General features: G+C 41.0%; 2 protein-coding genes across 3 annotated transcripts; both read right to left on the reverse strand.

Moving 5' to 3' along the window:
- Positions 1-638: 638 nt before the first annotated feature.
- abca7 (ATP-binding cassette, sub-family A (ABC1), member 7) lies at positions 639-19,590 on the reverse strand. Its single transcript, XM_028403136.1, has 49 exons — positions 19,490-19,590; positions 18,415-18,513; positions 17,826-17,919; positions 17,182-17,323; positions 16,946-17,070; positions 15,410-15,528; positions 14,803-15,000; positions 14,617-14,709; positions 14,209-14,446; positions 13,978-14,117; positions 13,694-13,810; positions 13,402-13,599; positions 13,025-13,230; positions 12,651-12,827; positions 12,228-12,450; positions 11,909-12,130; positions 11,573-11,777; positions 11,290-11,403; positions 10,802-10,973; positions 10,535-10,666; positions 10,267-10,406; positions 10,041-10,178; positions 9,619-9,863; positions 9,463-9,520; positions 9,181-9,383; positions 8,585-8,711; positions 8,124-8,269; positions 7,867-7,991; positions 7,629-7,730; positions 7,272-7,464; positions 7,067-7,161; positions 6,898-6,930; positions 6,662-6,764; positions 6,501-6,575; positions 6,257-6,426; positions 5,901-6,078; positions 5,705-5,820; positions 5,300-5,444; positions 5,027-5,150; positions 4,725-4,854; positions 4,359-4,485; positions 3,921-3,983; positions 3,607-3,713; positions 3,390-3,531; positions 2,914-3,048; positions 2,725-2,828; positions 2,534-2,626; positions 2,091-2,340; positions 639-1,979 (listed from the first exon to the last, which is right to left on the reverse strand). Exons 2-49 carry the CDS (start codon positions 18,478-18,480, stop codon positions 1,536-1,538), a joined length of 7,092 nt encoding a protein of 2,363 aa, XP_028258937.1. The 5' UTR covers positions 18,481-18,513; positions 19,490-19,590; the 3' UTR covers positions 639-1,535.
- A 193-nt stretch (positions 19,591-19,783) lies between these two features.
- On the reverse strand, positions 19,784-27,442 carry LOC114435060 (amyloid-beta A4 precursor protein-binding family A member 3-like). 2 transcript variants are annotated; one of them, XM_028404579.1, is made up of 11 exons: positions 27,160-27,442; positions 25,141-26,098; positions 25,021-25,051; positions 24,796-24,941; positions 24,389-24,475; positions 23,541-23,735; positions 22,766-22,945; positions 21,452-21,664; positions 20,989-21,108; positions 20,770-20,910; positions 19,784-20,661 (listed from the first exon to the last, which is right to left on the reverse strand). In XM_028404579.1, the coding sequence occupies exons 2-11, from the start codon at positions 26,083-26,085 to the stop codon at positions 20,590-20,592; spliced, it is 2,130 nt and encodes a 709-aa protein (XP_028260380.1). In that variant the 5' UTR covers positions 26,086-26,098; positions 27,160-27,442; the 3' UTR covers positions 19,784-20,589. The 2 variants fall into 2 exon arrangements, with proteins under 2 accessions (XP_028260380.1, XP_028260381.1); XM_028404580.1 differs by having other exon boundaries at positions 25,141-26,188.
- Between the last annotated feature and the right edge of the window lie 434 nt (positions 27,443-27,876).

Below are 27,876 nucleotides of genomic sequence, written 5' to 3' on the forward strand. Positions count from 1 at the left end.
TTCTCTGTGTAGAGATCTCCTAGGTTCCACCTCCCTGAAATCACTTTGTCCAGCCTGGAGGCCATGCTGCAGACAGTCACACTGAGACTGAGGAAGAGGAGAGGCTGTGATGAGTTACTATGGAGACAAGTTCAGTGCGATCATCTCTTCCTGGGTGATGGACAGCAGGATGGAAACCTAGCTTACATGTATGATTTAAAATGTGGTACTAAAGGGGCAAAACTGCTTACAATGTGTGTTGAGAGATTTGACAAGTTTTGTGTTTCTTTTTTTAAACAGAAAAACAAATACAGTAACGTCAGCGGCTACCTGCACAGTAAACCGACAGATGAGCCTCCCTCCACTTTATTCTGCCCCCAAAGCCCCACTCATCCTCACCATGATGAAGAAAAATGTCCTGACGTCCAACATGCTGCAGTGACTCATCAAAAACCAGTCTGCATACAGTGTAAAAATGTTACTGGAAATCGAACATTTTTATTTTCTCTCAGAACAAAACATTCACATTAAAGCTAACATGTTTTCAGGAAAATCAAGACAGTAAGTAGAGCTGCACATTCACTACAGACCTTTATTACAAAATGAGATATCCAGCATGAAGTTTAGATTTTGACCTTTAACCTTTATAATTATGTTTTCAGGTGTTTTGCTGACAGAAAATGTTGGAAATCACAGTCATCCCACATTTGCATACCTAATCTATTCTAACACTTTGTATTTTGTCACATGCATATAGTTACTATAGTAACATTCCTGTAAATACTGTATGTGGCAGTGTTTTACACTGCAGTAACAGCTTTGGACATTCCGTAGTTAATCGTGTCGTTTCGTTTGAAACAGAAATAAAGAAATAAAAATCTTTGTTTGATTGTTCAAAATTATGATCTTTGATTTAATTTTTTAATGTTTGGTAAGTTAAATTTGAAAGCCACTGGAGCTGTTTAAATAATTTATATATTATTTATATATATTATATATTTTGACATTTACATGAGGTATCCAGAGCTTTCTTTGCCCGTGCAGGCAAACCTTCATTATTAAAAAACAAACAAACAAACCTCATCTGACAGAACAGCTTCCAGCCAATGACAAACCATAGAAAATAAATAAAAAAACACAGCGACAGATGAAATAATCAACAAAATAATAACATTCCCTCAAAAGTTTTCAGATTAGACTAATCACATCACATAGTGCATTGTCTTTTTAAAGTGCTTCCTGGACAATAAAGAGGTCTAATGGTCGAGTAGTGAGGAACTCACTGCTTTTACACTGAGTCCTGCATAGTTTAACCCATTGCTCTGTAGAGATGATACTGAAAGAGAAGACACAGTGTAAAGATTGATCAGTAAAGCTTGAGATGAGCGAACAGGCGAAGAAGGCACCAAAGCCATTATTAGGAAAGATCCTTTCTTCTTTTGTCTTTTTTTTTTTACATTTTTTTATTGCTGCAAACACAGCATTCAAAGCAACATATAGGAATAAATAAAAAGCTTTACTCAGTCTTTGGTCCTCTTGTGTAGCAGCAGTCTTGTTCACAGTGCACTGTCCTGTGTGCTGGTGCCGACTATAAAGAGTGCAGAGGGGTGTGTCTCTGCTTTGTGTTTGGACCGATGAGATTTACTGGTTTCTCCCTGAGCACCACTGTTACTGCTGTCTGATCCACTGCTGTTCCTGCTTCTCGTCTGAGGCTTCTCCTTTGTCTCTGGCTGTGGCAGCATTCTCATTGCAGTAGTGCTGCTTTTTTCTCCTTCAGATTTCACCTTGCTGGCTTTTGCCTTTTTTTGTTTACCTACTTTGGGGTTGCAGTCAGATGATCTCCCTGGCTGCTGTGGCTGAGGAGGTGTGACCGGTGCTTGTGGTTGGGTGGTGGGAGGGTTAATCTGGGCGGGCACGTTTGGTTGTGCTGTCCCGTTGCTGATGACCACATCTGTGAGGAGGTCATCATCAGTCTGCTCTTTAGCAAAGCTGACAAACACCTGCAAATTGAAGCAGTGTCACACAGCAGTATATTTTTAGGATTTCTTTATAGGTTATCAAGAAAATATTGTTTATATTGGGGGATAGCTGAGTACATTGAATGTTCTCACCTGGTCCAGTGTGGTCTGTGACACAGAGAAGTCAATAATCCCAAGCTCCTCGTAGTTGTTGGCCAACAAGTCAAAGACTCGAGCTAGGCAGCAGGAGTGTGAAGGAAGTTGGTAATGCAGCACGTTCTGGTGCCGCTCCTTCAGCTCGATGCTGGAAAAAGAGTTCTTCATATAGGTGTTGACAGGACACGAATCTGGATCGGATTTAGTGTCAGCCAATCGGAGGATGATGGTGTATCCATCGCCAAACCTGAAGGATTGACAGAAGCAAAAAAAGTAAAGATGTAAAGCTTTATACACCTGAGAGCAGTACAGACATCATCATCTATTGTTTCTCAGCGCTCATCTTTCCTCTCTTTCTTCAGACAGCTGCTCACTCTTGCTTTCAAGTGTAGCCAGAATCCATCGGCTTTAAACCAGGGAGAAGGCTGGTGTGTGGTTACCTGTTTTTCAGATGTTGTACAGATCCGAGACACTGAAACCTGCCGTTCACCATGATGGCCATCCTGGTGCAGAGAGCCTCACACTCCTCCATACTGCCAATATATAGCACAGAAACCATCAGCTGTGTCTTCCATTCTCTCTGCCACTATAGCCTTATCTTGTGTATGTACAGTGTATTTATCTCCCCTACCTGTGGGAGGTAAGTACTACAGCTCGTCCCTCTTTGGTGACGCTACGGATGCAGTTCCACAAAAACCTTTTTGCTTTCGGGTCCATACCTGTTGTTGGCTCGTCCTAACAAAACAAAAAACAGATAAAGAAATCCTTTTTGAACAAGTGTCCTTTCTAAAGCTTGTGAATCTTCCGGTTTAATGCACACCAGGAATATAACAGGAGGAGCCCCAATGAGTGAAATGGCTGTGGAGAGTTTCCTCTTGTTGCCTCCACTGTAGCCTCCAGCCTCCTGCTCTGCATACTGAGTCAGCCCCAGCTTCCTCACCCCCCACTGCGCCACCTACAGAAAAGCAGAGAAACAGTATTGCTGTGACAGTGTAGGAGGAGAAGTCCAAGAAGGATCCCTAATACCTTTATTTCTTGCAAAGAGCTTTTAAACTCCTACCAAAGAATAAAAATGACAATACATCTAATTTCATATTAGGAAGGCAAAGAGTCAAATCAGGGCCAAAAGTTTTGTACATTAGAAAGAAAGTGATTGTTTTTCCAAATAAAAAAAAAAGCTTTGGCCTAAATTTGTCTGCAAAACAGATTGTTTGAATATCAAATTCAGACTCTTGGCTCTGTTTTATCAGATTCAACACAAGGTTGCTAAAGAAAGCTAAACAGCAAAACAAAGACCTTGGTAACAGACTCCTCTGGCACCCCCCGCATGCGGGCGTACAGCTCCAGATGTTCCCGTCCTGTCAGCAGGTCACTGATGGCATCAAACTGTGGACAGTAACCCATCAACTGGTGGACCCGCTCCATCTCTGTCAGCACACTGACAAGAAACAATAATGGAGAATAAAACCTTTGTGGAGGTTAAAGTCACTGCAACTGTGGGAAAGTTTTGTACCTGTGGTGGTTGAGGAAAGCTTCTCCATGTGTGATGGGTGTATCTCCAGTCAGCATGCGAAATGTGGAGGTCTTCCCTGCTCCATTCACCCCAAGCAGGCCAAAACACTGGAGGGCAAAACAGCTATGTCACCAACACATCTATACAGCAGCTAGGACACTCCGTTTACACCATGCTAACTGAGGTGCCAAACCTACTTAATGGAACATTAGCAACACCATTTCTGTTTTCTCTACTTTAGGCAAATGCAAACACAAAGAGAAATATGTGCCTGCACTAGTGTGCATTAGTGTTTTTGTCTAAAGGTCTCTCACCTCACTGCGAGGAATCCCGAGGCAGAGACGATCTACTGCTGGCTTTCTGCCTGCTTTATAAACCTGAACAACAAAAAGTCCTTTGATATACTGTGACATCAGAAATCAGCAGACAGACAGTGTCAGAATCAGTTTTAGAAATAAAAAACATTAAAAGCATTCAGGCATATATATATATATATACACACACACATATATATATATATATATATATATATATATATATATATATATATATATATATATATATATATATATATATATATATATACCTGTATGCTATTCCTTAGATATATAGGAAGCTCTTATTATGAAAGGACTGATTAATAAGGGATTCATACATGTGTCTTTTTTATTATATCTTTTTGACATGAGATTGTTCTTTAAAAAAAAAAACAGTAATTTATGTGGTGTGTGTGTTTTGTACACTGGCTCTACCTTGCTCAGGTCAATCATAGTCAGGATGTCTGACTGAGCCTTGCCACTTTTCACCCTCTCTCTCTCCCTGGCAACATCCTCATCCTCTGGGCCGAGAGGTGGCATCTCAGGTTCAGTCCACCATGGCCTGAATAAAGACAACATTATCATCCAGCATTAGTCTTATGTTTATATGATCTGTCTTACTACAAATTAGTTTTGGCACATAAACTGCATGAGGAAAATGGAAAACCACAATATCAACAAAATCACTGTATCATTAGTTTCAGCCTTATTTTAACCAGATGTGCAGTAATTGGCACCGACGTAGATGCTTTAACTCTGTCACAAGGGCTGTAAAAAAAAGAAGCAAAAAGGCAGTTTTACCTGAAGCGAACAAAGAACTTGTACTGCAGCAGTATGGTGAAGATGAAGAAGACAACACCTTCAGCTGCCATCGCAAACAGGTTCTTCCCTACAAAGTCCCACTGAAGAGGGTCCAGAGTCTTTTTGGTACCTGAAGAACACAGCATTTGTTGTTTTTTAAGCACCCTAAGTAGTCCTGTGTGTGTGCCACAGCCCAGCATGCAGTTAAAGTTAAAGAAAAAACTACAATAACAGCAATGAGCAGGAAGCTTTCTAGACTTTAGAACACTGAGCAGATTTGTGGGTGTCAGGCAGACTGTTACCCAGTCGCAGGAAGGCGTCCGCCATGGCCTGGTTTTTTGCCATGTCAATAAGCCCTCGTCCCAAGCAAAAATGTGGGAAGATTAAAAACACCTTCTTCAGGATCCTGTTCACCTCATTCAGATACTGTAACAACAAAATCATCCTCAAATTAAATAATGAGATTTGTTGCAATGTACATAATAATTATTTCTCAGCGTCCAAATGAGTATTGTGAACAAAACAAAGGTAAATAATTCCATTCTCCTGCATTTGTAAATTGGTGCAATCAGTACCTCATCTACAAACAGCTCCAGGACAAAGGTGGCGATGCTGCCGTTGATTCCGATGAAGAGGTTGATGGAGGTAAGCACCACATAGGCTGTGCTTGGGACAGTGAAAACAAAGGATGCTGGGTACATCAGAGGAGTTATGGACCACCTAAAATGGATAATGATGTCATCAAACAGATACATTTGTTTTGTTAAAGATCATAACCCAACTTGTGGAGTGAGACTTTACACACTATGTTTACAGAGAAATTAGATCGTTTAAACTTAATAAAGTGTATTAATTACATTAAATCACAATATATGATTAAACCAATAATCTCAAGGAAATTAGATTTAATTATTGAAACAGTCAAAAGGAACATCTCGTTTGGTCAGATTCTGTCTACGAGAGCTGCAGTCACAGCGTACCCATAGAGCAGGAGGAGCAGGACAAGAGCAGGCAGGTTGGTCTCAGAGACGTACGACTGCTGCTGGAAACAGATGAAGATCAGCACCACCATGGTAGCTGGCACTGTGTAGTTCAACTGTGAAAATGACAACTTGTTTAGGAAAAAGAGCCTTTAAAATGTGTATCTCTATTTGTTCTTTTCCAAAGAGAACTGACCATGTCCCAGATGAAGTTAGCCAGCCAGTACAGGATCGGTTTGACACCGCTGACAAACTGCAAGTGTTTGGCTTTGCTGACTCGCTCCTCAATCAGAAACAGAACAAAACTGGCCGGCACAAACGACATGGCGAAGATCACACAGATGGAGACCAAGACATCCACTGAAGTGGTCATCCTGCAACAGGAAGCAGGGAAAACACACATGAGAATCAAACAAACAATCCAATAAGCCCATTCTTGCTTCTGATATAACCATCAGATGTAATTTACTCAAGATAACATGAGCAATATAACAAGTATAAGAGAATAAGTCCACCAGCTTTAACATAATGTCTTCTCAGTATTGAACTGACATGGCCATTTCAGTGAGTTGCTCCTTGGTGAGGTTGAGTGGGTGATTGTAGGCAGTGATTCCATGTTTCCTCCTCTCAGGACCTGTTGGCAGACTGGCTCTCAGCAGGCCATTGTTCATTATGTTGACGAAAGACACCATGGCGTGCCAACCTTTGTTGTTGTACCACACCTGAGCACAAAATAATTAGATTAAAAATCAGAACAATGTGCAAGCTTTAAGAAAAGAAACACATGACTGTTTACCTTGACATTGTTTTGACTATGGAGTCCTCCTAGAAAGTCTGGTAGTCTGTTTAGTAGATGATCCAGTGAACTGTTCTGTGATGAATCACAGATAAAAACATTACTTATAAAAAAAGCAGACATTAGACTTGTTGTTAAACAACTCTGAAACCTCAGTGTACCTGTTGAACTCTGTAACGAGTTCTAATTGCCATGACTGAGCCTTGCAGATGAGCATGAGACACAGTTTGGGAGCCCCTGGCCCCGAGGGAGAAGCCTCCATATCTGCAACAAAAAAAAATCTTTTGGAAACTTTTGGAAATGCGGCAACTGTTCCTTCAGCAGAGTAAATCTACTAGTATAGGGCTCTTAATAAACATATACAGCTGCAAATATTCTTTGAAATGTAGCAGCTTACCTGAATTCATTTACCCACTTCTTGGTTTTTAGGCTGTTAATGGCAGAGAGTAAAAATGTATTAGGGAAATACAGGAAATAAAGCAGTTTTATGTGTTTAAAAACCAAAACATAAACTGGAAAACAAACATAAGAACCACAATAAAGAATAACTTTATGGTGTAGAATACCTTTTCTTGAGGATTTGAGAGTAAGTTTTCACCAGGTAATCTGTGATGTTATAATTTGTCAGATTTTGAAGGATGTCGCCGGTCGATCTTTTCATCTGAAAAAGAACAAAGTTAAATAGATCAACTAAAAGCAATAAGGACCACTACAGTAGAAACACACTACACCAATCAGTGATGCAGTAGCTCATTAATTTAGCACACTGACCTGTGGAGGGGGCAGCCCTCCAGCCTCTCGAGGGCACTCGGGGAGCATCCGCCGGACATCCTCTGTGCTGCACTGACAGTCAGGCGAGGGTCTGTCTCTGCTCCAGTTGCCTCTACTGAACATTTGCCAGGTGGAGAAGGACACTTGTGGCCTCATGAACAGCCCACCACGCTCTCTTTCACAATGAGGACTCCTGGTGATAAAAGACAGTTTGGATTTCACAGTTTAACTAAATGGCTAGTATCTATGGAAGGAAAGCAGACGGTTTTCACATACATTTTGAGGGCTTAAAGTTTAATATCTTAATGTCTCACAGCCATGTGTTTACTACACACTGTCACTTAAGACCAGTCTTACGTGCTGTTGTCCTCTTCCTCCATGCACTTAGTACCAAAACCTGGCTGGTCCAGGAGAGCTTCAAGCAGGTTTTCCATGGCCGGATTCCCAGGGGCGTCATTACTGTGAATATCAAATCAGGGCCGAGTGACTTACAATAACAAAATGATGTCAACAGACGTATTCCTGTAGGATTCAAGATAAAATCTGTTTCTGTAAATACACTAAGATAATGGAGTATGTTTGTGAGCAGTCCTACCTGAAGAAGGTGTATTGCTCTCCATACATCCAGGGTTGAAGCTGCAGAGCAGGATACTTCCCAAATGGAGGAACAACAAGGCTGAAGAGCAGGGCGACCAGCACGAACACAGCAGGCAGAACAATCTGAAGCACAAATCAGCTTCAGTGACTCTGAAAGATCAACTTAGAGCAATCCATGAACAAAAGATTTTAAGTCTTTAATATCTTCTAATGATGACTGATAATAAGTCAGTCTCAAAGTTATAGCTGTCTAACCTGAGCAAAGAATCCTCTGCGACTCCTCCGAGCATAAAGCCAGCGTTTGATGAAGAGAGCTCTCAGCTGCTGCCATGTCAGCCACCAGCCAGTCAGACGCACCCCACCTTGGCCATCTCCACTCAGCAGGTCTGTCTCCTGAGGTTCTGCAAGCAGGACAGACACAATGTAAAACCTTACATTTATTTATTTGGCTGTACATACTGTGCATCAACCTTAAAAAAAAGATATACTGGAAACAGCTGACTTACACATTGAAATATGTTATTTATACATGTACATATGATCATTAACCTGATTATTAGTGAACAGCTAATGACAGTTTTTCAGGAGTGGTACCTTGTTTATGAAGCGTTTTCCCTCCTGGCAGCATTATGGAAATAAACGGTCACAATAGGAGACAAAACAGCAGACTGTCTACGTGTAATAATGCACAAGTGTCTTTAAGTATGTCTGCACACCTGGCTCTGGTTCTTCTGCAGGTTGCTCCTCAGCTCCTTGCCCTGGTGGCTGTTGGCTTTGGGGGGATTCAGCCTGCTGCTCTGGTTCTGTGTCTACGCCAGTTTCCTCTGCCACTCGCAGAAAGATCTAGAAATAAACAGAATGGCGATTATGCTTGAATGTTGTAGGTCCAAGACAGGCACTTCTACAAAAGATTACACCCAACGCAGCATTAGGTTCAAACTGAGATGTTGTCTTGGTGTCCTAACAACAGGTGGCAGTGAAGGAGCATCCCACAGCTTTACACAGAGGTCAGAGGAGCAAAGAGTGAGAGGCTAATTCACATAGAGTAAACTTATCAGGCTCCATAAGTCTGCTATCAGTGTTAATCTGATGCTTACACTAAGCCTATATTGAGCATGGCTGCTCCACAAATATCTAGCCTTCCTGATAGGACTTGATTGAGGTTGGAAGACTAAGGCTTCACTATTGTGAAAAGTGATTTTGTCACGCACACATTCACACACACGCAGCAGCTGACATCATACTGCAATGTAAGATTTGAGACTGATTACAAGTGTTTTACCAGCAGTTTATGATTATAACTGTATCCTACCTCCTCCAGAGTGCTGTCTGACAGTCCGTAGCTGCTGATGGCGAGCTCTGGTAGCCTTCGATCCAGTTCAGACAGGAAGACGGCCAGGCTGCTGTCCTTTGCGGCCGTCTGTGGTAGATTGATCACAGTCTCACGTCTGGAGTCCTCAACCAGCCTTGCGCCTGGGATGTGATGCTGCACCAGGGAGAGCAAAGCCACCAAATCTGCCATCGAGAAGACAATGAGTTTGATTGAACTACTTTATTAACATTAAACTGGGTCATACAGCATTAAAACACTCACATGAGTTGCTCTCCTCACTTCCCAGCCCAGTATCTTCACTCAGAGATGACTCATTGTCCTAAGAACACAACGTTTGTAAAATTTAAAAAAGGACAAATGAATATATTTATTTATATATTCAGGCGTTTTATTTTACTGTAACTATCAAAGGCACACCTGTGTTAGAGGAGGGAGCTTGTTGGTGCTGATGCTGGTAGTGGTGTAGATACTGGAAGAGCTGGGTGTGCTGGTGTCTAGACCCTCTCTCTTCACCACAGTGAGGTAGTAGCCAGACCCTAGCTGGGATTTTAAGAAGAGCGGAGAGCCACAGCAACACAGCTTTCCCTGGGAGATGATGGCGATCCGGTCGCCTAACAGCTCTGCTTCATCCATGTAGTGGGTGGACAGAATAATGGTCCGGTCTGATAAATAAAGCAGCGCACAAACACTCTTTTGTAATGTAATCTTTTAGTTAGTAGTAGTAGTAGAGTAAAATCAACCCAAAATCCTCAATGTTGCCTGAGGCTTTTTCGGTTTTAAATGTGATTTCTTTCCACTCCTACACTCAGTAAACAACAACATTCTTTGCTCTGTGTCACCTTTGCGGTATTTGAGCAGCAAGTCCCATATCCCTCTACGGGAATAAGGGTCAACACCAGCTGTTGGTTCATCCAGAACAACCACCTTCGAGCCTCCAACAAACGCTATCGCCACAGACAGCTTCCTCTGCATACCACCTGACAGACAGAAAACATTAATCAAAGCAAATCTGACCCAGTCATATGTGCATAGATTCTCTTGTTGTGGTTAAAGCTGTGACTTTACCGGAGAGATTTTTGGTTTGCTCATGTCGTTTGTGCAGGAGGCCGACATCTTCCAACAAAGTGTCCAGCTCAGTCTTCACCTTGTCTTCAGACAACCCCTTCAAACAGCCATAAAACCATACATGCTCCTCCACCGTTAGTCTGAGAGAGAGGCATACAGAGCAAACATGTTCAAAATGTCTGTAAATATACCGTAGTCACTTTAAAAAGTCTTCGTTTTTTTTTTATAAAAAAAGCAGCCTGTTACCAGGAAGTTTGATAAGTCTTACATGTCAAACAGGACATTGTGCTGAGGACACACTCCCAGCATCCTTCTGATAATGTCCATGTCGTAGCGAATGTCTATCCCTTTTACGTACACAGTCCCAGAAGTGGGTGGGAACAGCCCAGTCAGGACAGATCTGACAAACATCAGACACATAGAAATAAATGCTACAGTTTTATTTTATGTTACAAACTCAAGCCAAAACTCAAAGTGTGATATCTTGTACCAGGCCTCGCTAAACCACTATCTGTTTTCAGCCCGCAGCTCTTACATGGTGGTGGTTTTGCCAGCTCCATTGTGGCCGAGAAAGGAAGTGATCTGCCCCTCATAAAACTTTAGGTTGAGATGGTTGACAGCCAGTTTTCCTCCCTTCTTGTAGATTTTCACAAGATTCCTGATGCTCACTCCCAGAATCAGATTTGCAGGTTCTGGTTCAATGTGATCTAATTAGACACAGAAAACTATTAAAAAATCTGTGAAGGTGTAGGTGTAGTGTACAGGGTAGCAGGAATCAGACAGTTAACAGAACAATGACTTCTGGACTGATGCTCAAAATGTTCTTCAGTGTCATTTCCCCAAACCTGTAATTAACTGGCTTACAGTCTCAGCTCATTTAGTAATGTCATGTCATCAGTTATGGTTTAAGAATATTAAATGCATTTCATTCAAAATGAGTAGATGCTGATCACAAATAGCTGCTAGTAAAATCCATCAGAGGATAAACAGAAACAGGAGCTAATGTGAACCAGCTTCTCATACCTTCACCCTGCTCTGTGGGTGCAGGTGGGATCGGCATGCCTGCTTCAAGAGGAATCCCGCTCCAGTAGTTTAGCTGAAAGATGAAGTACCAGGGCCGTGGAATGCCATACTCACCTGATATTAAAAAAAAAACACAGCTTTGTGAAGACATTCAACTAAAGGAAACTATAATAAACCAGTTAAACCAGTGTTTTTGGGAAAACACCGGATTTCACTTCCTCAAAGCCCTATCTAGGTGTTGTCACTGAGCATACAGGCTAAAAAATGTTGTAAAACAACTTACCAGGAAACACTGCTTCGATGTACCAGGCTGCGATGGCGTAGATGAAAGCATCCACGTAAAGCATAATTATAGAAGCAGTGAAGCTGTAGTTGTCTCCTTCCACAGGGCTTGAGCGCAGGTTGTACCACTGAATGCCCACACCTTGCTCCTCATACTGAGAGAAATATTCACAGCCGAAACCAAAGGCCACAGGAGAGAGAAAACTCTGCAGAGAAACAAATTTTTATATTTCAGCAATCATTTAACAATTTAATTTTAATTTAAAATAAAAGAACATAAGTAAGAATAGATTTGTTTGCACCCTATTATTATTATTATTATTATTAGTTTACTCACAGCTAGGACTCTGTGCGTTGTGTTGAGGTGGTCTCTCCAGGCGACACACAGTACATAGGGCAGGTACAGGCCAAAGTAGATAAGCCCTCCACAAGCAGCTGCCAGGTTGGCCTTGGAGAAGAAGGTACTGATGAGGAAACACTGCATGATGGTGGCGGTCGCAAAAGCCATGAGGAAGAAGAAGACAACACTCGGGTTGCTGTACGGCAAGATGTCACCCCACTGGAAATAAGAGAGAAGAAAAGCATCACTAGAGGTGTTGATGGTAAGAAGGTGCATATATATATATATATATATATATAGTGGTTGTTCATCTTGCCTTGAGCAGAGCTATAAGCAGCGCAGCAGAGATCAGGAAAGGAACCATACTGCTGATGAACCAGCTGAACCACAGTGTTCCTGTTCCCAAACCCATAATCCTCATGGTTTCCTTCAGCCTCGCCTCCTTCTCATACACCACACCTTTGATGATCATGGCCACAGAGTAGATCCAGGAAAGTGTCATGAAGAGAGGTAGGGAACGGTTCAGCACTCGAAGAAACCTGTTGGAAAGGTAAAATATATGTGACAATATAAAAACATTATGGATAGCTAAAACCTCAGGTTTTAAACATGAACAGGACAATCGGTTTGCCTGGTACAGACACTAGTCAACGCCAAGTGCATCATATTTTAACTGTATGATAATTATTACCTAATAGCCTGAGTTCCCCCCTGATTTGTTTTACATCATGTCACTCACACATCATCCACATAACAGGGGTAGGGCATCTGCTGGATGTAGATGCCAGTAGTCTGTTGAACTCCTGTCAGCACGCAGCTCACTGCTCTCTCCACCAGGTCCTGAACATAGACAAAGCCGCCCCAGATGTAGCGCATGTCACTGAATGGGTCGGCAGCAGGACCGGGATCCCAAAACCTGGAAAAAAAAAACATATATATGTATATATGTATATATATACATATATATATGTTTTTGGTGCTCCTGAGAGGTGTTTCAATATAGGTTGTTCCACTACTCGGCATATTCTAATGCTGTAAATCTAAACATGCACACATAATTAGTTTCCTAATATTTTTAATTCAAAGACTGCAAAGATTTGATTTGATCAGTACTTGTCCTTGATCTTATTGGTTCGGGTCACATCATCGATGTCCATTCGTATCTTGTAGGTGACGTGGGGCGGCAGCACGGATGAGGAGCTGTTGGGCAGCAGGAAAACCACACCTGCCCAGAACTGCCTGTCCTCCAACAACTCCAGAGCTCTGTCCACCAGCTGACCCTCAGTCTCCAGACCTTCCAGTTTGTTCAGGGAGAAACACTGCAGGATATGAGAGAAAATGTTAAAAATAGAAAAATGGAAAGGGGATTTAGGCTTTTAATGTTTTCACATAAACAATAGTTTCTGTTAAACATATTCTAACTTGGAGACTTTTATGACTTGCTGACATCTTTTGCATGCATATAAAAACATTAAGAGTGGCAAAGGTACCTCAGTGACTTGTGCGAGAGTGCTGATGGTGTGGTTGATGTCGTTGTAAACATCCAACCAAGTAGGTTGCGCCCCGGGCCTTCGTGGCATGTCTGGTAAAGGGGTTGACAGAAAACGAGCAATCCGTGATGCGGTCCATGGAGTGTTATCTAAACGCAGGTTGACCAGCACAGCAATCTCTGGACGCCTTAACAAATCCTGTTTCACACACACACACACACACACACAAGCAAGGTAGTGTAAATGATAGATTTTCTAAAATTGAAAGCATAATAAGAGAGATAGCACAGACCCGCAGCAGCTGAATCTCCACACTGGTCTCCATGTAGTTCTTGATTTGTGGTCCCACCTCCACCCAGGCTTCATTCAGCTCTTGAAGAATCTTCAGGTCCTCAAAAGTCTTGTTCAACTTCAGAAACAATGTAAGGTTATTCTAAAGAGACCTGCTTTCCAACAAGAACAGCAGACTCAACCATCAACCTAAAACCTGTCAACATAATTGGTATGAGCACGCTGCAGTTATGCCATTAATATCCAGCGAAAAAAGCTGTGAGTTGCAGTTTTTGGTTATTGTACCTCTTTCATGATTTGCTGTACTGCCGGAGTGTCCGGCGTGTACAGTAGCTTTCCAATGAACAGAGGTTTGATTCCTCGCCACACAATGCGAGACAGGGGGTTGGACTCCAGACCCTGGATCAGACTTTTACAGAAAGGAGCTGTAGGGAGAAAAGGTATTGACCAAATAGGACAAATGTTAAAATATACAGACTTTGCAAAAAAACTGAAAAAATCTGCTATGCTTCTTACTTGTGTTATTGTCATGGTCCAGGTCCACATCCTCTGTGCCGTTATTACCCAAGAAAGACTTTAAATCGTTGTCTTCATACCAGTTCAGTGATGGGATACGCTCGCCACCAACCTCAGGGTGTCCGCACATGATCTTTGAAAAAGCTCTAAAACTTTCTCTGGGCATTGCTGTGCGATTTTCTGGAGACAGCAGACGAAGGGCAGCACTCATCTCCGCAAAGCTGGAAAGGGAGGAGAACTGAAGGAAGATAGAAGAAGGAATGTAATGAAAGCATCGACAAGAAAATAATCCAAAAGTAATAAAAGCAATGGAGGAATGGCTGGTCTGGTTTGTTTACATTGACTTAAAGGTGGAAATATGCACCACCTTAAAATTTACTGAACAATAATCTTCTTGTTTGTGCCTACCTCTTCCATGATGACAGCCAACTCCTGAGAGACTGAGGTGACGGCCTGACTGATGGCCCTGAGGTCCCCGGCGTTGACCATCAGACGTTCTCTCTGACAGGGTGGAGGGCAGGACAGTTAGACTGGTACTACAGACCATAGCTCACTGGACACATGATGAGAGCATCCCTGCCTGCTGACACCTACTGTCAGAAACTTGGTCAAGTCGAGCTGAGACACGAAAAGACGCTCTGCCTCCTGCAGAACGTCAGCTGGTAAGGCACACAGCTGAGTCTGAAGATCAGCCATGGCAGCTTCGCCTTCCTCTACTGTCAGCAGCTGTGCCAGCATGCTCTCATTACACACCAACTCCTTCAGCTGCAACTGAACTCCAGCCAGTGTGGCCTGGAAGAACAAAAATCACAATTTAATCTATAACATGAGGGAAAAAAAAAAAAACGCATAACAGAGAACAAGGAGAAATGTTTGCTCCTGACTTATCAGCAAAACCTGTAGAAAATGTCTCATTGCTATCACATGTGGACAAGATCTTAACTCTACTTAGTTTTATTGAATCAATTAACTTAATTAAGAAAAACTGTCTTCCTGCTTTTGCTAAAACGATCGATCTTTTTTCCCCAGATTATAATACATTCCTCTCATTTTGTTTCAAATTAATAAATAAATCATACATTTTGTGTACCAGAACAGATTAATCAGCTCCTGTAACAAAGGCCTTTGGTTTGTCCTTAATGTAAACAACCATACATTAGTTAGGTTTGTCAAAGATACATAATGGAGTTCACCTACTGACCTGAAAATTAAGCCGTGCCCTCATCAGCTGGTCCACCGCTGCAGGCGACATACTGCTATTGGTCAAGAGGAAGGTGGAGAATGTCTCATTGGCTCTCAGGCTTTCTTTCACCAGAAGATCTATAGCAGAAACAAACACAGTAAGCTCACGCAGTGTTGATAATAATTTTTCAGTTTGCACGATATATCACTATTCAGTTGTTTTTTTAGGCTGTACTGATATTCAAAACCTACTAACTTATATTCTTTTACATTTATATCTCTGGCAGAAACAGAAAACTGCCTAATTTACCCTTAAATATACTTCAGGTATAAAGACAATATTAGTTTGGAAAGTCTAAAGAAGCTTTAGGTAGGCACGAATACAAGATGAAGATTAGTTTTATTCACGGTTTACTGGACAGCGCACTACATTCTTTAAAGTTTTAGTTTGTTAAGAGGTAGATTTGTTTTTTTTTTTATTTAAAAAAAACCTGTTCAGCAAGGAGAACTTCTCCTGAGAGGTTGAAAATATTATTCTTCATAAAATGTGCTTATTAAAGACCAATTTTAAACAAAGGATTTATAGGATTAATAGTTAAAATCACCGTCTGGCAACTGTATTGATGCTCAGCATACAACCACTCATGGCAACAGACTTGCTTTTTTTTTGATAGGGTGATTTGATAGAAACATTATTGGCATCCTCCTTGACTGAGCCGGAACATTCTTCGTATGTAGTTGCACATTGTTTTCTATGCAGTGATACTAATGATGAATCTAGATTAACAGGCTTAAACTGTTCCTTCAATGTGGGATCAGTGGTAGAAAAAAATAACCAATGAAAGCCTGCTTTCATTCACTCAATTGTTTGTCAGTGGAAGCCATGAAACTTGATCTGGCTGCAGCAGGGAGAGGTTAAACAGACACTATGTGCTGCCCTCACAACAGCAGTCATACACTTTCAGTTGGTCAATCGACAACAGTTTGTTTAGCTACTGTAAACCATGAGGGCTCTCGGACAAGTCTGAGAGCAAAAACTCCACTAAAATGTCTGAATGTTTTTCAATGAGCTCAGGATCATCGCCTGTTTTATTCAGCATTTCTCTATTTTTATTGCTTTTTTTGCAGCTGTGTGAAATTGATGCATCCAAAATTTCACCTAAATGACAATCTGTACTGTCACCCCTTATGCTGTACTCCAGTTTTAAACATACTAACTTCCTGTAGTTCATCACACAATGATCTTTAAACCAAGCTACAACTTCTCTGACAGAAGCATGGCTGCATTAGGTTTCTTCATATACATTATTAATTCTTATTCTTGGGGAGCCAGCTTAAAGCTTTATTCTGACTTTGAGACTGATGTCCATTTTGTGTGTGTATGGTCTGCCACAATGGCTGGGATTAGTATAATATCAACTAAAGTTTGCTGAAGCCTACCTTTGCTTTTTAATTATAAAAAACACTCTCAGCTGAATAAAGTTACTGGAAAAGGTGTCTGCTTGGTATATTGCTTCAATTTGGGCTACAAATGATACAAATGAGCCGTGTGTACTTGGTAAGACTCCTGGTCTTTCCCCCAGTTTCCGGATAGTCTCCAACAGGTCCTGAAAACCAGAGAAGCTCCGGTTTCCACTGTAGGACAGAACAGTCTGTGCATCCACAAAGAGACGTGAAAGTCTGCAGAAGATGAACAAGGAGAATAATCATTATAGGAAGGAAGATATCTTTAAGGTGATAAAAATAATTATAATAAGCAATTATCCCCGTATATAACTCAGTCCTACTTACATGGAGTTGTCAAAGTTGCCAGCTTGGCCAGGTTTCTCTCCGGGGGTCGGGCTGTGGAAGCAGGGGTTGTTGATGTTGCAGATAATTCCCTGAATCCAGGGCAAGGTGCCTGCTGATGGCAAGGCTTTGTTTGGAAAGTGACCTACAAATAAAAGGAAAAAACAGATTAGCCTCAAGATTTGAAACAATGAAAATACTGTGTGAGATCTGGAATACCACAGACAGCTAATTCTACCACAACCCAAGCTGCTTTTGCATGAGCTTTTATTGTGTTTTGTTATCCTCAATCTGATATGAGGTGCCTCAAAACATACAAAAAGCACATTGTCTTTGCTTTAATGTACAAAATATCTAGAAGACAAAAAACTTTTATTATACAAAACTGAAATATTCAGGATCATAAATGTTTAGTAAACACCTTTTTACTACTTGTTATATCACAAGTAAAACTTGTCAAACACAAAGGTCAAGAGCACAGCAGGTTAGGGAAACAAATATGCGTGCATTGGCACAAGAATCACTCTCAGTGACTTAATCCTCTTTAGCTGGTTGGCAAAAGGCCCTATTTCAGACCTCTAAGTAAGTGTGTGTTCATGTGTGTGTGTGTAGGTTCGAAAAGACAGACATTACATAATATCACTCACATTGGCTCTGTTTGTAAGGGGGGTGTGAGTGACGAACAGAGATGAGGATGACGAAGAGGAAGAGTGGCCAAAGGAGCTCAATGATCAGCTGAATCTATACAGGAGGAAAACGTAGGAGGTTTAAATGGTGGATTAAATACTTAATCACCTTCATTGACCAGTGACAATCACAGACTGCATTATAGCGGACACAGATTGCAATAATCTTTGCACTCTTAAGTTATTTTAGCATATTTACGGAAGCGTACGTTTATGAGAAAAATTTGCTAAGTCTTGTTATGAGGAAAGAACCTGATCTGTTTTAATGAACAAAATAGCTTTGTTTTTATAAGAAAAAAGAAGGTTGCTCTGGGCTTAAGACACTGGGACATACTTTAATCTTTAAGTAAAATCGATGCTAGTGTTATTAGTTTGTCGACTTTGTGTAGGCACCTTAGCACTCTGTGGTTGTTCAGATGCAAAAGAGCAGTTTGACCTGCTAGTCAAAACGGTGTTTCTTTCTTTTCATAAAAACAAAGCCAGATTTTCTTACAAAAACAGATCAGGTTTCTTGTTTGATTATCTTCCTGGGTAGGGAAAATATGATCACCTTGTTTCTTCTGCGGTATGTGATGTTCTTCCACAGCAGGAGGTAGAGCTGTCTGAAAAAACCCATCGCTCCAAGCAGCTACCTGGCCATGATGAGATCCTAGAAAACACAAAATGTGGTGAGAATAATAATTGTCCTATTTCCTCTCTGTACATACACACAAACCTTGGACAAGTATATCATCCAGCTGGGAGATAAATGTGTCTGTTCTTCTGCTTATAATTGTCATTGTGCAAAGCAGAAACTGACCTCTTTTTTTGCAGAGCACATCTATGACTGAACAGTGTGTAAACTAAGTGTTTTTTCACTTCTTATAGTTTAACAAAGAAATATGCAAGTGACTGTTAAACTCCTTGGACTAGAGGTCCGACAGGCTGCTTCTGTGTGTGTTGTGTGAGTAAAGGTTGTCTTTTGCCCCTGCTGTGATCTCCTCAAGAAAGACAATCCTCTGCGTTATCCTGAAATCCTTCTGATCCTAACAGCTTACCTGAGACATTCCCATTTGCCTGGCCAGTGTCTTGAAGATAGTAAATAATCTTTGGCTTGAATAAGGACATACACAAACTAGTTTCTTTTGCAAATCGACCGGAAGATCTGCATTTCAAGTGAATGAGGAGGAACACGATACATTTGTAGTATTTATTTTTAGCATTTTGCTCAACTTAGTCTCGGGAGAGATAAGATATTTCTTAGGGCAGACAGCAGGTTGTACTTATGCGGCAGGCTAATGCAGCGACAACTTCTCATAACGCACTTAAGTTTCATTTATTTGCTCTGAGTGAGTTACACTTAGCCGTGTTTGAATGAAATTAAAGCGTCTGCATTTCAGTACATCCAAAATGTAACTAAAAAAGAAACATTGATATCAAATACTACAAATAAGTGTTTACTTCAATAGTGAAAGAAGCTAAAGAATACAATTAGCCAGGTTGTTTAGGTAGGAAGAAGACGGTAGCTTTGGATGTAACGTTAGCTTCCTTAGCATCACACACAGTGATGCTTACAGAGGCTCAATCCGTTAATCCGATAAACAAACGTAATAAACTACTGGTGACAAACTATTGTCAATGATTACCTGTCTTTTATAAAGGTGATTAAAACCTCCTCTGAATGTTTCAGACGCTGCGACAGCCCGTAGCTTGACATTGACTCCTTACTGTTTGACAGGCAGCAAGTGTAAACTGCAGGAGGCCCCGCCCATGGATGAAGCTGATTGGCCAAAGAGCACAACAAGGGGCGGTGCCACCGAAGCCGGTTAGGAATCTGATTGGTTGAAGTCTGTGTTTAGTAACTCAAAACGCGCTGATTGGCCAGGTGTTGACAGGGCCTTGACATGCTTACAGTACCTTAAGTAACAAGGACAGTATACTTTTCATGTTGTAATAAAAGGCATTATTTATTAGTACATGAGTACATAAGTAGTACATGATTGTGTATATAACACCTGTAACTACTCAACAAACGGCGGTATTTTAATTACATTGCAATAATTACGTGGCTATTCTCAGCATTTTCAGCAGATATTGCATGTTTAGCAGTATTTAAGCATGTAATGTAAAGTTTATATGCAGCCAATAGTACAAAAACCAACTTGTATCTGACTCTCAATAAATAAAACATCTTACATATCTTATTGAAAACCCACAATTCTTAAAAATATAACCATCTTGCAATGAAATAAGGCCTTTAATTGTGCATGCTTCATATGAGGCACAGCATTATATAAAAGAACTAAAGCGCTACAGTAATTAATCTGCTCTAAAGCTTGTTTTGATATGTTTTTGTATGTGAGAGACTCACAGATCTATTTGTCCTGATTTAACAAGGTCTCCTCACTTTTCACCTCAGGCACAGACCAGGCTGGAAGACTCATTAAGTGCATATATACATGTTGCTGTTCACTCCAATGTGAGCTGAAGGAGTCAAAAAACGTTGCATCTAAGCTTCTGCCAACATTGTTAAATATCTGATAAATATAAATGGAGAGCTGTCATCTAACCTTATCATTTTAAATATCTTAAAAAATATATAACTCTCTAATGTGTGGTATTCAGTGGCATGACAACAGTTTTTAATACACTGTGTAATCAATTGCATAATATTTTCTGTGTTTGGCAACAACTTGAGTAGCTTGAACACTGCACAGTATTTTTGTCCCTTTATAGCTGGAAGTGCTCAAAGAAACACTGGCTGCTCTTGCCCCGTTAAGAGTCGGTATGTAGAAGCTGGCATCGTCTTCAAGTGAATCTGTCCAGAAAGAGAGAGAAAGTCTCATATCACCCTCTGAAAACACAACATCTTTAAGGTAAAATACCTTATATCCAATTGTGCATGAAAGCATTTCTTCCATCTCACCTCTCCAATGGCATTTGTCAGGGTCTGGATGATCTTTTCATGAGGAGTTGCGACAACACTTTGCCCGTTGATTTCAATAATGCGGTGCCCAACACGAATTCCTCCTCTCTCTGCTATACCACCACGCATCAGACTGCAGATCTGTGAAGGACAAAAACAGCTGTAAATCTGTACAGCTATTTAGTTTATGACACACTGAAAATGTATACATAGACATACAATGCCGTCCTCCACACTGAAGCCAAGCTGAAACTTAGGGTCTGGTCTCCTGATAATCGCCATGGTGACAGGAGGACAGTGGACAATACTAAGCTTCACATACTTTTGGTTTTTCAAGTCCTGAAAGAAAAACAATGGGTGAAGACATAAGTCAAAACAGGAATTATGTTGATTTGACACAAGTATTTGTAATATTGTGTTCCACACATCATTATCATTGCATCTCAACTCAACAACAAAAGCACTGCAAAATATCAGCTTAACACAGTTTAAGTTGACAAATCCTGACATTGTTTTTAATGACACTACAGTGCCATCTAGTGCATTTTAGGTAAAGCACAGTGGCAGAGAGAAAAAAAAACTCATTTGTATATACACAGAGAATACAAACACATTTTTCACTGATACAGTTTTATTTTTATCACTGGGATTATAAGTGTGGGCTCAGCTTTTCCTTTCTTACCCGGATAATGTTCTGGCATGTGGTGATGGGCAGACCCACCAAGCTGGTGCCATTGACGGACATGATGCGGTCACCGATGCTGAGCTCACCACATCGCTCTGCTGGGCCTCCGTGAAGGAGGTTAGCCACCACCACAGTAGGCAGGATGGAGCCCCAGCCAGACTCCACCACTGCCAGTCCTACAATCTCTCCTGGAGCCTTGGTGATAACAACCTGAATCACAGACACACAGTACAGTCATCTACAGTGGGAGGGTACTATTGTTTGTGTCAATGCATTATTTTGTAAAGGTTTCCCACATTAAGGGATGATTTTGAAGAGTGGCTGGCCTCTGATTTTTCACCTGCCTAATGTGTGGATGTTCCACACTTTACACTCTGGTTACACATGTGTGACTGGAAGGTAGGCTTGTGCAAAATTGTATCGTGTGCAGTTAATCATCAGAAAAACTGTCACAGATTAATATTTGCCACTTATCGATTACGGCGATTAGTGGCTTGTCATGATGACGCGTTGGTAGTTGCCATAGTAACCGAATGTTTGCTCGTATCAAAAGAATGAACTCCGACTGGAGAAGCTGCCTCCCGATCTTTATTTAAGGACCCTACAGCAAGATAGGAAACATTACAACAGCGATGTCTCCTCCAGCAGATATGGGAAAGAATTTCACTCATCCGAGAATCAGTGATACGTTTAGTCATTGTGCTCCTTACGACCAAACTAAGCGCTGGAAGAACGTAACGCAGGTTGAGTTGCACAGACATACATTTAAATGTGTTAAATTCCAGTCACAGGTTCATTTGCACAGACACATTTTTTTTAACTTGAAATAATCACTGATGTGACTTTTTTTCTGAACTTACTCGTCAAATTAATCGTTATCGGTTAAATGCCACAATTAATCGTGATTAATTTTTTTGCCAATATCGCCCAACCCTACTGGAAGGTAAGAATGTGTGTCTTTAGGTAAGGGTAAGGGGAATCTGAACAGTGTATTTATACAGCCAGATTTACTTAATTTGCAATAAAACATTAAAAATAGATTTTTGACCTTTATATAAAAGTCGGTTGTTCCATATCAGGAAACCCAACAAATTAGATGAAGACAGTAAAACATGAAATGGAGCAGAATGCCCTAGATGTTGCTACATTATACAATATTTTTTGGAAAGCTTTGTGAAAATCTGACTGTGATTTTAGGGAAATTCTGTTAATATTTTGTGATTAAACTACATGACATTTCCTTTCCCTCAACAGCCACACCTGTCACTCACATATACATGCAAAGACTGCAGGATATCAAACAATGCTTACTTCTCTGAGGTTCTGAGAGTCAGAAAAATGGGCCAAATCTCCGTTGTAGAGCTCCTGACTTTCCAGATAGTGACTGTACTCGCCCGGCCTCAGATCGCTGGCCTTGATGCCACTGGCTTGGAGAAACTGCTGGTAAGCCACTCCGAATGCCTGCCCAATAGCCTGAGCTATGATCTGAGCCTGGGTGGATACACAAGAAGAAGGAGACAAACCTGACTCAACAGGGGTCAAGATCATACATTGATGAACAATTATGTTAGATAATTTTCTACTCTTTTCTTACTTTTTTTAAGCTAATTTTCATATGAACAAATCAAAGCAAATGAGATCATTTGCATAGAAGAGCCAAGACGAAGACAATGGCACAGCTAAAGCAGCAACAGTGAACTTAATTTCAAAATATTTTTACATACTTTTAATTTAAAATGAGTTCATTTGGGAAACAGTGTCAGTAGAAGCAGTGGCCTAATGGCCTTCAGTATCCCACAGCTAATTAGTTTCTAAAAGAAACTTGTCTTCCTCCTATTCAGCATTGCCAACTGTGGGAAACTGGGACAACAGCCAAACCATTTTACATTCAGGAGAACTCTCTGGCTGTCTGCAGGAAGGAAATCAGGCCAAGCTGAAGCTGACATTGTTGTCCCAGAGAAAACAGCACAGCTAATGGAAGATGCAACACTGTTCAGAGTTAGAGACACCTTTATATTGTCTGAACTGTCAAAATGACAAGAAACTCCAAGATCCTAATAAATGTATTTTAAATGACAGGACTCACATCGTCAGAGGAGAAGACATGGCAGATCATTGTGCACTTCTTCTGAGACCCCGAGGAAGATGAGGAGGAGGAGGAAGAGTTAGATTCCTGGTCCACATCCTGTCCTTTGCGTTTTCTTCGTGCCATCAGGACCACAATGTCATCAATATCAGCGATGTAAGAGACCATCTGCAGGGCATGATCCATCATGGCTTCCTGATTAAAAACAGGACACGAGAGGGTTAATATTATTTGAAACAGACAGAAGAGACAGGAAAGACTACTCTACAACATGCAGAGACTTGAAATCTGTTGACAGAAATACAAAGAGGAAGGCCTCGCCTTTTTTAAAGACAGTGAAGTTATTACTGCTAGTTATTCATATAGAAATGTATGCACTCAGATTAAGTGCAGGACACTGATATGAGATGCAAAAAAATAACTTCCTGTCATCAGGAATGTTTTTTTAAACAAATTTATTTATAAGTTTGTTTTTGGGGAGAAGCAACCAGCCGTACAATGAGAGGGACACGACAGTCGATGACCCACTTTTACTCCTGTGGCAATTCAACCACAGAGTGGAGGAAAATAGACTGTACTATTACTGCAACATTACTGCAGAGGCCTCATATTAAATCACCACCCAGTTCTATATTAAGGATTCCTGCAGTGAGAGTGCAGCTTAAAGGTGGACATTCAGAAGGGCAAGGGTGTTTTTACAGAAAAGTAACCTTGAATTTAAAAAAGTCATAGATTTATCATTATGCTGAGGCAGCAGATGAGAAGATTATGAGGAAACACAAGTACACTTTAAATGTGGTCAAAACACAAGAGGATATGAAAATAAACAAATGTGGTTAAATGAATACCTGTGTGTCAGCAGTGAGAACTTTAATTCGCTGAGTGGAGATGAACAAATCCACTTCTGTCATTGGCTGAGTTTCTCCCTCTGGAGCCTAAAAGACACACAACACTGTCACATCCAGCACTAAGACAACCACGAGGTGAATTATTGTTACTTAAACACTTCATGAATGGAAATGGATGAAATTTGCAGCTGAAATGACAGCCTTCAAACTGTGTCATATCATTTTGCCAGGTGGCATGTCTAGCCGGGTGTCATGGTTTTGTCTCTAGTGATCGGAGCTGGAGCTGATTAACATGATAATTTTGCATGAGAATAAATTCAGACTGAATACTAGACACAAAAGTCACATATCAAGTGTTATTAGTGTTTTTTGTACCACTGTTTAAGGGACTTTTAATTCAGATTTACCTTTATTCGGTCAACGGCCTCCTGAGCCTGGGTCATACGAGCATTAGTAGACGGGTTCTTCTCTGTTTTGATCTGAGTGGATCCCAAATACTTAGCCCCAAATATTACTCCATCTAGCAAATCTTCAGGGTCACAAGGACCAGGCACTAAAATAGGAGCACATAAGGTCAATTAGATTTTTGATCTTTCTTCAGTGAAAAAAATAAGGTCACTGAAAGGGCTTACCATCTTTATATGAAGGATGGTCGTCAGAATTCTGCATTGGCAGAATAAAGAAACACAGCATCAGCAATAGTGTGTACGATTACAAGTTATATTTGAGCTGATTATAGTGAGACCACTGACCTGCTCGCTCTCTGCTGCAGCTTCTTCATCTGGCGGGTCCTCACCCAACTTCATCCAAACTGGCTCAGGATACTCATCATCAGGCAGGGAGGTAAGGGAGTCCTCCCTGAACCGCTGCTGTTGACCATTCCCATATTGACCCCAGAATCTCTGGGCATCTTCTTGGTTGTAAGAAACGGACACTACGGCATCCACCCCCCCTCTGTGTGGCAGACAGGTAGGATGAGGTGTAGCACTAATCTCAGTGCACTGTAGCAATCCCAGCAGGTCTCTCTGATGGCTCTCGGAGAACAGCAGCCCTGTGGTTTCAGTGCTGTTTTCCATTAATAGGGAGGGACCACATGCTTCCAGCTCAGAGTAATGACGATGAGGTGGTGTGGGATGACTTTGATGAGGCTCTTCACCCATGAACTGCAGCTGGCTGAGTAGAGAATGTATACGGCTATGGTCTTCATCATGTGCTGATGTCCTGTTGGCAAACTCCACTTCCTCTACACAGACTCTGCTTTCATCATTCTTAACTGGAACCTCTTCATCACAATCAAAGCCCTCAGCCGTCCCCTCCGCTGCTTCATCCTCTTCTTCTTTAGCCTTTTCCTGTATCTGCTTTGCAATGTGTCCCACAAGCTCCTGCTGGTTTGCATCAGGTGGAGTCAAAATGTCTCTTGCATCCAAAAGTGGCAATACTGAGCCCCCCAGACTATTTTTTTCCTGACTTTCTGGTAAAGGAGACAGGGTGGGGTCATCTAGATCTTCTGCTGAGCCCACTTCACTAGAGGAGTCGGACCTCCAGTCTAATGGAGGAGGCTCGATGAAGTTGTAGGAATCCAGATCCTCAGTTTCATGACCTAGTGGGGCTACAGCAGTCACCTCATCTCCATTAACAGGGACCAAGTCAGCCAATGCTGAGGTTGACTGGTCAACAGGGCTGCAGTCTGAGTCCATTTTGTAGGCAAGCCTGTCAGAGGAAAACTGGCATTACTGTGCTGGCTCCTTGTTGAGATCACAATGCAGCTGAATTATCAGGACGTCAAAGGGTCAGCCAGAACTATATTGCAGCAAAACACATAACATCATATGCCTTCGACGGGGCTGCAGTAGCTGAACTGTACTATCCGAAGCCATATCAGTCACAGTTGTTCTCTTTGCCCCATGAGCATCATGATAAAGTAGCCTAAAGCTCAAAGTACCGGTACTTAGATAACATGAACATTATATTTATCCAAGAACTGTATGTTTAATACAATTTATTCAATAGACAATACATGTGTACTGATATTAAAGAGCCAGACTAATATTTCTATTAAAATGTATTAAAAGATAAAGCATACCAAACTGCCTTCAGAAACTGTTTAATCTGAGAATATGGTCAATTAATGCCTGCAGCATTAAGGTCAAACATAGCTGAAGACTCACTATGTCTTCCAATGAAGTCTGCACATAATGCGGAGTATAATTTATTCAGCAGTATTAAGTGTTTAATACATCAGCTTGGATGTTTGTTCACTAATCAGTGCGCACTGGAAAATTATTTAAATGCAGTAAACTAAATATTAGACATAATCTTTACAGATAAATTCATTGCTCAGATCTTTTCAGTGGATGTTAAGTGATGGTATTAATAACCAATTTAATAGATTAAATTAGGATTACTTTAATTAGCCGATATACTTTTACACCTGGAAGAGCTTTAAACTGGCAAAATCTCAATGGAGACTGGAACTAGCATAACTGTCCCTGCAACTACAAGGGTTTTGCGGATTGCAGTTGTAGGTGGAGTGCTGGCAGCAGAGAAAAAAAAACAAGGTTAAGCAAAAAACAAACAAACAAACAAATAATAAAAACTACAAAGTTCACTCAGCGACTCCAGACAGCCAGTTAGCAGTTAGCAGGTCGAATAGCTTGAGGTTAGCTTCATCGTTACCTGAATCTGCAGCAGCCGCTATAACAACACAATTTAAAAATTACATCTGTAATATAAAATGCAGCTGTAAGACTATAGAAAAGAGGAGTTCCCACCTGGTGTTTTAAATCTTTGTGGGTTTCTTTGTGTGAAGTCAGAAAGTCCTGTGGGTGCCACGACAGATGAGTTGACGTGGTTTGGAATTTGAACCTTTTCCAACACTTTTGCTTTGTTTTATCCGTCATAATAACCACAGCGGTACACCCGTGTTACACTTTTCACATAATTCTCCGATAAAAAAGCTATCACGACAAAAGAAGACAGAGTTTTGTAATCATTGTTGCTGCTGCTGTCGACTGACAGCTTTTAATTGCTGGCTGACTCTGTAGTTGTGCTGCATTCACGTGCTTCAGTATCTTGCATCACATCACCAGTCCCGAGGTTTCTCTTCCTCTCTTCCACAGCCTTCTGCACGCCTACGCATATGAGTTGAACATAAAGTATTCTTTGCAATTTCCCTTATAGTATTAAGACTAATCCCCGTGTTTGAATAAAAGTAAGTACATGCTATGTAAATAAAGCATATATAACGATCGGACGTATGAGTAATGTGACTATTATACGATTGTATTCATAATAACAAATCATACAATAGAAAAGGCGGTTTAGGATTTGTTTTCAGGGGAAAAAAGAAAAATATGGCATATATTCGAAGCTTGTATTTCTTAAATCCATATATTACGACACATTCGTTTACACCTGAAGGCAACTGCCAAATACGTCACAGTAAACGTCGAAGCCACGCTCAATCAAACGTCGATTCTATGATCAGA

This window comes from Parambassis ranga, chromosome 4 (genome assembly GCF_900634625.1).
Source record: "Parambassis ranga chromosome 4, fParRan2.1, whole genome shotgun sequence".
Classification (NCBI taxonomy): Eukaryota; Metazoa; Chordata; class Actinopteri; family Ambassidae; genus Parambassis; species Parambassis ranga.

Excerpts from the sequence above, each read along its gene's own strand:
- LOC114435060 (XM_028404579.1), bottom strand. The coding sequence starts at position 26,085 with ATGGACTCAGACTGCAGCCCTGTTGACCAGTCAACCTCAGCATTGGCT. Across the intron at positions 21,665-22,765 it reads ACTCTCAGAACCTCAGAGAA|GTTGTTATCACCAAGGCTCC; the intron begins GTAAGCATTGTT and ends TCTGTGATTCAG. Across the intron at positions 21,109-21,451 it reads CATGCCAGAACATTATCCGG|GACTTGAAAAACCAAAAGTA; the intron begins GTAAGAAAGGAA and ends TTTTTCTTTCAG.
- abca7 (XM_028403136.1), bottom strand. The coding sequence starts at position 18,480 with ATGGGTTTTTTCAGACAGCTCTACCTCCTGCTGTGGAAGAACATCACA. Across the intron at positions 13,811-13,977 it reads TACAGCAAATCATGAAAGAG|TTGAACAAGACTTTTGAGGA; the intron begins GTACAATAACCA and ends TTGTTTCTGAAG. Across the intron at positions 2,829-2,913 it reads CTCCTCCTGTTATATTCCTG|GACGAGCCAACAACAGGTAT; the intron begins GTGTGCATTAAA and ends TTGTTTTGTTAG.